This window comes from Myotis brandtii, unplaced genomic scaffold (genome assembly GCF_000412655.1).
Source record: "Myotis brandtii unplaced genomic scaffold, ASM41265v1 scaffold1120, whole genome shotgun sequence".
NCBI classification, from domain to species: Eukaryota; Metazoa; Chordata; class Mammalia; order Chiroptera; family Vespertilionidae; genus Myotis; species Myotis brandtii.
In genome coordinates this window covers 336020-346630 of record NW_005353839.1, presented here as the reverse complement: position 1 = coordinate 346630, position 10611 = coordinate 336020, and the positions used below count along the sequence as shown (strand labels likewise).

Below are 10611 nucleotides of genomic sequence, written 5' to 3'. Positions count from 1 at the left end.
TCCCCTCCCTTCCCCACCTTCTCATAGTCTCTTCTCTCATTTCTACCCCATCCACCCATCTCTGCATGGGGTGAAGTTCTTAGTGGTGAGGAGAAGGGAGAGCTTTGGGACCATTTGGGGAAAGGCTGAGACCTGTTTCTCATCTCTAGAAAAGCTCTGAAATTTCCAGATCTAAAACCCCATGTTCACCCCTTCACTTCCACCAGGTTTTTTTGTTTGTTTGTTTTGTTCTCTTTGAACCATTTTGAGCCATTACCCACCCCTCCGCTCTTTGTCCACTTCCTAGTCTCTCTTCCCCGGAGCCATCCTTGGTGCATGGGTGACTAAAGATGTTGCACTTTAACCAGGATGCCTCTAGCTTTCTGCTGGTGCCGACCTGCTCGTCACTAACCATGCCAGCTGGGTGGAGAGGAAGGAGGAATGCGGGGAGGCTTGCCCTGATCATCCCATGGTGTAAGGGGGAAGAGCAGAGGATGGTGTTAGGAGAGCTGAGTTCCAGTCCTGACCCTGCTGAGCCACATCACCTCTGTGGGCTCCCACTTCCTCGTTTATAATGCAAGGGTCTGACACAGACAATTTCAGCCTTCCTCCCGCTATGACATTCTGAGGCCAAATGCCCAGTGAGCTGGGGCCTGCTGGCTGTCTTTGGAAGTAGAGCCCCAGGGTATGCAGGATGGCGGGTGGGTGGGAGAGCTTCCGACATGCTCCTTCTCCCCTCCTCAGGCCTTCCTGGAGCGGTACCTGGCAGCCGGACCGACCATCCAGTACCACAAGGAACGCTGGCTGGCCAAACAGTGGACACTGGTGAGCGAGGAGCCGGTGACCAACGGCCTTAAGGATGGCATTGTTTTCCTCTTAAAGCGCCAGGACTTCAGCCTGGTGGTCAGCACCAAGAAGGTTCCGTTCTTCAAACTCTCCGAGGAATTTGTGGACCCCAAGTCGCACAAGTTTGTCATGAGGCTGCAGTCTGAGACCTCGGTGTGACTGTGTAACAGCAGTGGGAGTGGGAGTGGGAGACGGGGCTCCGGGGGCGCTGGGAAGGGCTGGGCGCTCAGGTCCAGCCCCTTTCCCGCGGCCCTCGCCCTCTGGTGTTTTTTTTTTTTTTACTTGAATGAACTTGCCCCTACCCTGTCTCCTCCCCTCTTCCTCATTCACCCCAGGTGAACCTGGAGAGACCACCCTGCTGTCATCAGTACCTGGGAAGTTCCCTCTTCTCTGCCCCCTCACTCTGTATCTGTCCAGGCCCTGCAGGAATCAGTGCCTCTCCCTCCCTCTCCTCTCCCCGGATGACTGTCTTTTCTGCAAGTGCACAGGGCTCTCCTGAGCCCCCACTCTCGAACCCAGGTTCTCGTGGCTGTTCTTTCCAGTGGCTCCTGACAAGGTGCCTCTGGGGGACACAGACATGACTGCAGAGAACCACGGTGCCAAACTCCTCCAGGGCAGCAGCTTCCTGAGACCTCCAGGTGGCAGGTGATTCGCCCCTCCTGCTGCTCCCTCACCTGCAACAGGTCCTGAGTTCCTGGGGCAAGGGCATGCCTGTGTCCCCCCACGCCGCCCCCAAGTTAGGGGTCCCCTGCCAGAGTGATTTCCTTCCAGCTGTTAGAGCCTCCCGCATCCAGCCATACACATGCAGAGCAAGGGAAGATGCCTTCTTCACCCTGAAATCTCCACCGTCTGTTTCTCACGTGTATGGTCACACGTGACCACGGGCAAACCGAGACAGAAACCAGCTGTGACCTCCTTTCCTGGGTCCCCGCTTTTTATGGCTCTTTCCTGGGTAGCCCCTGAGGGAAGGGCAGGAGAGATCCCTGCCCCCCACTCCACTGTGAACATCTCAGTGGGCCAGGTTCCCCTTCCCAGCAAAGGGTGACATGGAGACTCCTGCACAGAATTCATCGCCTGTGGGCCCCAGCCCCACCCGGTGGTCCTAGGCAAACATTTTTCTTTCTTCCACCAGCCACCTCCAGTTTCGATGTCTCTCCCTTCCGCTCCAGAGACCTGTTGTCTCATCTCTTTCCTGGGGGGAGCCCGCAGCTCCTCCTTGTCCCCTGCCTTAAGTCCACCTCTTTGTCTCAGGGGTCTCTTTTCCTTGGCTGGCCAGGGTCCCCTCCTCTTCTCCCTCTGCCTGGTTCTCTGGGCTCTGGTCTCCCTCTGTATTGGGGTGAAGGACCAGGATTGCTGCCTTTTGTGGGTATGTAGCCCCTTACCCCATTTAGCTCTCATAGTCTTTGCACCCAATCTGAATTCTTGAGAATTTCCATCTCATTTTGAGCAAAATGTGCTGGCCCTCTAACACATAGATTCGGTGTAAATCTGAGCCTTTAACCCATGTAGTTTTAGCCAGGGGGTGGGGTGGGGGGAGGATAGAACTGGGACGCATCCAGATACCTCCAGCCAGGACCCACGTGGCAGAGCTTTAAGGTGGCTGGGCTGGAGTGTGCCTCTGGGTCTGTCCCCTAAATAAATCACAGTGTCCCCTACAGGCCCGTCTATCCCCGAAAACTCACTGGCTGTTGCCTTGCAGAGAGCAGCTTGGGGTCAGATCCCCAGGGATGCCTCACAGGGAGGCTTCCTCTCTGGCAGTCCTGAGCTTGGTGGAGCCTAGCGGTGGGCGTTTCTCCTGCTGTCCCTTCTGGAAAAGCACATCTGCCCCCTCCCCCCTCCCCTCCCCACCCACCACTTACTAAGCAAGGGCTCTTCAGCCAGGGCTCACCTTAGGCAGGCCCGGAAGTCCGCCTCCGGCTGGGCTGTGGGTTTGTGGATAGACCTGAGCGAAGGACATCCTCTCCTGGGGGTATGGGGAAGGTGTCTTTCCTTCCAAGACCTGGTTTTGGAGGAGCCCCTCTGGGTCACATTTCTAAATACCTCGCTATCCTGGAAAATGGGGCCCGGATGGTGATTGCGGTCATTGCCGCTGTGGGCAGGAGTGGGACATGTGGTTTGAGGACTGAGGTGGAGAGGGAACCTATTGGGGGTCTTAGTTGCTGCCCTGGGTTAGGGGCAGGGAGTGTTTATTTTAAGAACCTGCCATGTGTTGAATCACTGTGATTTCTTCATTCCTTTCTCCTAAAGCAAAAAGAAAGTTCCCCCCAGCTCTCCGTATGAGCACTAAGGGCCGTGACTGAGAATGATAGTGTTTTGGTCCTTTGCGTCACAACTGTGGTATCTTTATCTTCTTTGATTATTATTATTATTTTTTAAAATGTCAGGATGAATTGTCAAGTGTGTGGCTGTGTGTCCTTTCTTCTCCTCTGTGGGAGGTTGTCTTCATGCTGTGAATTGCTGTGGGGCACGCAGCTGACTAAGTCCCTCTGAGCAGTGTCCTTCCCGCCTCCTGCCCCATCACTCATTCTTCCCTGTGGGGTGTGCCCGCCTCTGCCCCCACCCCCAGGGGATGCAGTGGCTGGGTCTTTCCAGCGCCCTTTCTTTCTATGACTTCATGGCATCCTGGTGCAGCCCCTTCACACCTACTAGGCGCTTCTTTTCATCTCTTTGGAACACATACCCTCCTCCGTCCCTCCATACCAGGACACTGTGCCTCAGTCCTTCACCTACCTCGCCACTCTGCGGCTGTCCCCATTGGTCCCTTTCTCTAAACTGCTCTTCGTGATCTGTTTATTTCCTTTTAATCTCTCATGTTTCTTCCCATCCCCCACCATTTCAGTCCTTCATTTCTCGCTCCCCCTCCCACCCCCGAATTCCTTTCACAAACCCTGCATTGTGCTTGTCTTCAAGCATCAGAGACGTTGGGTCCCTGACCTTCTCATCTCAAACATCCATTTCCCAGAGTCTGTGCTTCTTCTCTGTTGGGCCCCGATGAGTCCCCTGACCCTCCGTGGTGTCTGTCAGTCTGTCTTGTCCTTCTTCGGCTCTCCCCACGGGCAGCATCTGCTGATGGACTTGGTCCTGGTGTGTGATTGTTGTGACTCGTTCTGTGCGCGAAGGAAGGCGGCTTTTTGAGTCCCTTCCAAGTGAGATTGTAAATGTAGAATTTTCTACTGTTGGATCTAGATTTTTTTTCTTTTTTCCTTTTTTTTGGGGGGGGGAGGGTGGGAGGGTTACAGAACTGAGACCTTGTGCATGCATGTAGAAAGTTGTAAAATGTAAATTTTTTTTAATATATAAAATGCTTGTTTTTACAGTTTGCAGTGAATCTAAACATTATGGCAGTTTTAGGGATTTTTTTTCTTAACATAGGAACTAAAACTGTACAAACTTTTTTTAAAAATATAAAATAAAGACATTTGACTTTTGTGGGGGCATTTTGTTGTCTTTCTTTTTTTATAGAGAGCAAAGAGGGTCAGGCAAGAGTGGATAGATGTGCTCCTTGTTAGGGAATGGCTAGGCCAGGAGGGGGCAGTGTGAGTTCATTAGCACTCCATTGTTCCTCAGATGAAGGCACAGGAAATTGTCTATTCTGAGAAGAGACAGATGGGGATGGGTGGATGGTTGTTGGCCTAAGGAGGAAGGAAAGAGCCATAAGAATTTCAGGGAATCATTTGTTCTAGTCAACAGTGACAGGTCATCACATTTCATTATGAAAAATCCCTGAAGTATACTAGTATTTCTTATTTCTAAATATCTTATTTCTCCCATTATCTCTTCCGTCTTTCAGGCACTGCACGAAAGAAAGTCTAGCAGTAGTCATTTATTTAAAATGAAAATATCCAGTGGGTGTTGCGCTTGTAATCAAGTATCAGAATCAGCAAAAGGTCAGGGCCTTTCAGCTCCACCGAGACCCAAGCTTCTTGGTGACTTTGAACAAAATACTTAGCACCTAAGCAGCTTCTTAAGGTTAAAACAAATAAGCAAATGTAAGCTTTCCTGTGTGGAGTTGACCTGCTTCCTAGAGTCGGTCTTCCTCTCCCCACCTCGTGCTTTGCCAGGCTTTGAGGACGCAGGGACAAGAGACGAGGTCCTTGTCCTGGAGGAAGATCCAGCCTATAGCATGGACAGGCCCAGTGACTCAGGTGAGGCGGTGTGGCCTGGTCACAGGCAGAGCACAGAGGAGCCCTGGCTGGACGGCAAGGAGCTCAGGGAGTCTTCAAGAAATTTAAGGAGATTCAGAATCAAGAGAGGGTAACACAGTTTCCCTGAAGGGAGGGGATTTATTTGTTTTATTTACCTAAGTCTTCCTAGCATTTGTACCAGCCAGTTCCTCACATATAGTTGGTGCTCAATAAGAAAATTGTTGAATGAATAATGAATTAAAAAAACAAACAACACAATAGGGACATACATGCAAAAGGGATCATATACTTCTTCCTTTAAAATTGTACTCAAGTCTTTCTCATATGAAAACAAATAAAAAACTTCCCTTGAAACTACAACCCCCCATTCTTAGGACTTTTCTTTTTGTAACGAGGCGTATAGTTTCGCTTACTGTCTTAGTTTACCTCAAGTCCAGCTTTTGAGTTATTGTGACCAGATTACTAGCATGCCTCCCAAATTATTCTTTCTCATAATGGGCAAATAAAATAACTGCTTTTAGTTTAGCGAGTTTTTATTCAGTGCCTAGGATGTTCCAGCCGACACTATTGGTGGCAGCAGGAACAGCACCAGGTGGAGTCAGACCAGATCTGGGTACTTCAACAACCTTGGTACTTGGGTTCCGGCTAGGAAAAAATTCAGAGCCAAGATTCAAACTACAAGAGGACATCTATGACAATAAAAGCATAATATGCAAATCGACCAAACGGCTGAACAGCGGAACGACCATCTGGACAACCACGCTATGACACCCACTGGCACCAGGCCAGCCAAGGTGGGTGGGATGCGATTGGTCAGGGGCCCCACCATCACCCCATGATCATCCCAAAGAGGGAGGTCCAGGCCACTGACCAGTGGGCTTCGGCAGGTGGGTGGGGCCTCCCTCTACAGGGTGATAGATCGTGCCCCAAAGAGGGAGGCCCCGGCTACCCAGTGGCAGTGCTGTGGCGGGTTGGTAGGGCCTCCCTCTACAGGGTGATAGATCTCGGGGCTCCCAGACTGCGAGAGGGCACAGGCTGGGCTGAGGGGACCCCTCCCCCAACTGCATGAATTTCATGCACTGGGCCTCTAGTTTATAAAATCACAGAGGTAAAGAAGTAATTCATAGAAGAAATGGGCTTAGGAAATAAGTTACAGAGGCAAAGGAAGGGCCCATGGAGCTTGGAATGAGGAAGCTAATGGTAATATGTCACAGGGAATGGGGGAGGGGAAGGGGGAAGGGAAAATCGCAGGCAGGTGTGTTCCCGGGAGAGTGAGCAAGCTGGGTCTTCCATTCTAGGGGTTTAAGTGGAGATTTTAGGGGAAGTCCCAGGAAAAGATCTCAATAGAATATTCAGCAGTTTTCCAGGTGTGTCCTTTCAGGGTCTAGGTCTCCACTGATTGCTTGGTCTGTGCCAGGGCAGAGGGTCATTAGTCAATACAGCTGGTTCTGAGGTCAGCTGCAGTGTTGCTTGTCTGGTTTTGCTGCTTCTCTGGGCCTGGAGCTGAAATACAACTGAGGCCTCGATGTTATCTCCAGGGAGGAAAAGGTAAGGGTGTCCAAACCACATGACTAGCGATATGCTAGGGGAGGAAGGACCTACCCTAAATTGTCCATTGCTAGGCACTCAGGGCTGCCCACTCTGGTGACCTTCTGTACCTGGCCCATCATCCTTGCTCTGCTCATGTCTAACTGTCTACCACATTCCCCCCTCAAGGATCTTGGCTCTGAATTCTGTCAGAGAAAAGGGGCACAGGTTCTCTTCTGTAGCTGCTTCCTGCTGAAGAGGGATGATATTTTCCTTCAGAGCCAAGAGATCCTTGATTTCTATCAGAGGGATGAGGAGGCCTGGGTATAGAAGGAGGTTGTGATGGTGTCTAGTGGTAATATTTCCTGAGTAGGGCTTGTTACAAATTTCAGGATTATTGGAGCAAAAGTTAGAATGACAAGAATTATGACAAATGGTCTGATAAAAGAAAAAAACATTTTAATTTCAAGTCAAAGGATGGGAGAAAAAGGAAACATTAGTTTCAAGAGTTGTAGTCAAATATTTAAGAAAATTAGAAAAATTCAGGATTCAGATTAGTTTATAGGTGAAAAAGAAAGCTTGTAATTGAACTAGTCTAATATTTGTAACTGTGTATTAAAGGCTATTGAGACACAATTTTCCCCCTAAATTAACTTCATTTTTATTAAAGAGCCAAATTAAAACCAACCTATTTACTGTATTAAGTCCAGTTCCAATTTGGCCTGATTATTTGTATAAACAATTGCTCTTTTAAATCTGCTTTGCTGGAATCTCATGATTAAGTTTTAATTAGCCCCTAAGGGCAAGTAAGCTAAGCCACCTGGTTGCCATCAGGTTTTCCTGCAATACCTATAGACTTGGGTGAATTCCTCAAGTTCTTGAGGTTCTCAAAATATCTTGAGGTTCCTTCCTTGCCATCTCTCAGGAACACAACCTTCATTCCTTACCTGGAAAGACTGCCATGAACCATATCTCTCTATATAAAAGCCTAATATGCAAGGTGTCCCCTTGGGAGTTCGACCAGGAGTTCAATCACTCACTATGATGTGTGCTAACTATCAGGGGGTGGCATGGAATGAAAGAAGGTCTCAGCTGACAGCCAGCAGCCGCTAGGGACCCTACCCATTCATGAATTTCGTGCACTGGGCCTCTAGTGACTAAATAAGGTACCAGGCCATTTCTCCAAGGGCTTCTTATTAGCTTTAAAGTCAGTCTTCAGCCCTAGCCAGTTTGGCTCACTGGATAGAGCATCAGCCTGTGGATCAAAGGGTCCTGGGTTTGATTCTGGTCAAGGGCACGTACCTTGGTTTCAGGCTTCTCCCTGGTCTCCCTCATGCAGGAGGCAGCCAATCAATGTGTTTCTCTCACATCGATGTTTCTCTCTGTCTTTCCCTCTCTCTAAAATATCAATGAAAAAATATCCTTGGGTGAGGATTAACAACAATAACAAAGTCAGTCTTCATCCTTAATGCTTTTTGGTGACGTCCAGAATCCATGTCTCTCTCAGACATGACATTCCAGCCAAAGCCTTGGTTAATAAAATCACAATTGGAAACTGGTCTTATTGAATTCAGGCAAAGAACATATCGCCATGACTCACTGATTAAGAATTGCCAAATTCTGGAGGGATTAGGTAAGTAGTCTCCATCTCATTCAGCCTCAATTCTGGCTGGTTTTTACAGCCTGAAGTTATGGAGACTTCTGTTCCTGGCACTGGAACCCTGGGCTGGGGGGCTGTATGTGGGGCTGGGGCCCTTTGCTCCTCAGGGAGGACCTCCACAGCTGAGATATTCCTTCTGACTTTTATTCCCCATGTGTGGGTGTGGGACCAGTCTGTTCATGACTCTGCCCTTCCTACCAGTCTTAATGTGGCTTCTTCTTTAATTCCCTAGTTGTCAGAGTTTCATTCAGCCAGATTTCAGCTGGTTCTGAATGATGGTTATTCTGTAGTTTAGTTGTAACTTTGATGTGGTTGTCGGAAGAAGAGAGTACCTAGTTTACCATCTTGACTGGAACGCCATGATCATCTTAACAGATGCAGAAAAAGCATTTGACCAAATTTAATACCCTTGAGGGAAGGTAGGGGAGTGTGGGGGTAAGGGGAAGAGATCAACCAAAGGACTTGTATGCATGCATATAAGCCTAACCAATGGACACAGACACCTGGGGGGTGAGGGCATGAGTAGGGGGGTGGAGGGGCAGTGGGGGGATAAGGACACATATGTAATACCTTAATAAAGAAAATTTTTTTAAAAAAAAGATAAACATCAACTGCAAAAAAAAAAAAATAACACCCTTTCATGATAAAAGCCCTCAACAAATTAGGCATAGAGAAACTTATCTCTACACAATATATGAAAAACTTACAGTGAACGCCATAGTCAGTGATGAAAAACTGAAATCTTTTCCTCTACAGTCAGGGAAAAGACAAAAATGACTGCTTTTGCTACTTCTATTCAGCATAGTAATGAAAGTCTTAGCCAGAGTAATTCAGCAATAAATAAATAAATAAATAAATAAATAAATAAATAATGATAAAAGGCATCCAAAACAGAAAGGAAGAAATAAAATGATCTCTGTCTACACATGACATAATCTTATACTTTGAAACCCTGAAAGACCTCAACAAACACTGTTAGAACAAACAAAATCAGTAAAGTTTCAGGATGCAATATCAACATACAGAAATCATTGCATTTCTATACATGAACAGCAAACTATCTGAAAAGGAAATTTAAAAAAACACAATTTCATTTGCAATAGCATTAAAAAGAATAAAATATGTTTGTTCTTGTGCCAGTACCAGCCTATTTTGATTCCAATGGCTTTGTAGTGTAATTTGATATTCAATATTGTGATCTCTCCCACTTTGTTCTTTCTCAAGATTGCTGTGGCTATTTCAGGTCTTTTTTGGTTCCATATAAATTTGTGGAGTATTTGTTCTAGATCTGTGAGATATACCACTGGTATTTTAATAGAGATTGCATTGAATCTATAGATTGCTTTGGGTAGTATGCACATTTAAAACTACTATGTCCTGTAGTTTTCTGAATACAGGTCTTTCACCTCCTTGGTTAAGTTTATGACAAGGTATCTTATTTTTGTTGTTGTTGCAATCATACATGGGATTGTTTTATTTTTATTTTTTTGTTTTTCTTTCTAAGAGCTCATTATTGGTGTACAAAAATGCCATTGATTTCTGGATGTTAATTTTGTATCCTGCTACTTTGCTAAATTCATTTATTAAATCTAGAGATGTTTTAATGGAGTCTTTAGGATTTTCTATGTACAATATTATGTCATCTGTGAATAATGACAGTTTTACTTCCTCCTTTCAAATTTGAATTCCTTCTAGTTTTCTTCTTGTCTGACCGCTGTGGCTAAGACTTCCAGTACTATGTTGAATAAGAGTGGTGAAATCGGACATCACTGACTTGTTCCTGTTCTTAGGGGAAAAGGTTTTAGTTATTGCCTATTGAGTATGATGTTCACTATACGTTTGTCATATATGACCTTTATTATGTTGAGATATGATCCCTCTAGTCCCACTTTGCTGAGAGTTTTTAATAAAAGATAGGTGTTAGGTTTTGTTGAATGCTTTTTTCTGTGTATATTGATATGTACATGTGATTTTTTTTCCTTTTAATTTGTTTATGTGATGTATCACATTTACTGATTTGCAAATATCCTTCGTCCCCATAATAAATCCTATTTGGTCATGGAGTATGATCTTTTTAATACATTGCTGGATCCAATTTGCTAATATTTTGTTAAAGGTTTTAGCATATATGTTCACCCAATATACTGGACTATAGTTCTATTTCCTTGTAGTTCCTTTATCTGGTTTTGGAATTAGTTCTCTTTATTGAACTCATGAAAAGACCTTGGAACTTTTCATTCCTCTTGGATTTTTTGGAATAGTTTGAGGAGGATAGGTGTTAGTTGTTCTTTGAAGGTTTGGTAAAACTCCCCTGTAAAGCTGTCCAGAGCAAGACTTTTGTTTGCAGGAAGTTTTTGATTACTGCTTCTATTTCATCAGTTGTTATTGGCTTATTTAGGTTTTCTGACTCTTTCTGATTCAGTTTTGGGAGATTGTATTTTTCTAGGAATATGT

The 10611-nt window shown here is 46.0% G+C and overlaps 1 protein-coding gene across 2 annotated transcripts in view; it reads left to right on the top strand.

The window, feature by feature from the left end:
- VANGL2 (VANGL planar cell polarity protein 2) overlaps positions 1-4198 on the top strand; it is an 18034-nt gene extending 13836 nt beyond the window's left edge. For both annotated transcript variants that reach the window (XM_014547397.1, XM_005857762.2), the window contains exon 8: positions 724-4198. In XM_014547397.1, coding sequence (XP_014402883.1) covers positions 724-984 — 261 coding nt within the window. In that variant the 3' untranslated portion in view covers positions 985-4198. The remainder of the gene's footprint in view (positions 1-723) is intronic.
- Positions 4199-10611: the final 6413 nt, after the last annotated feature.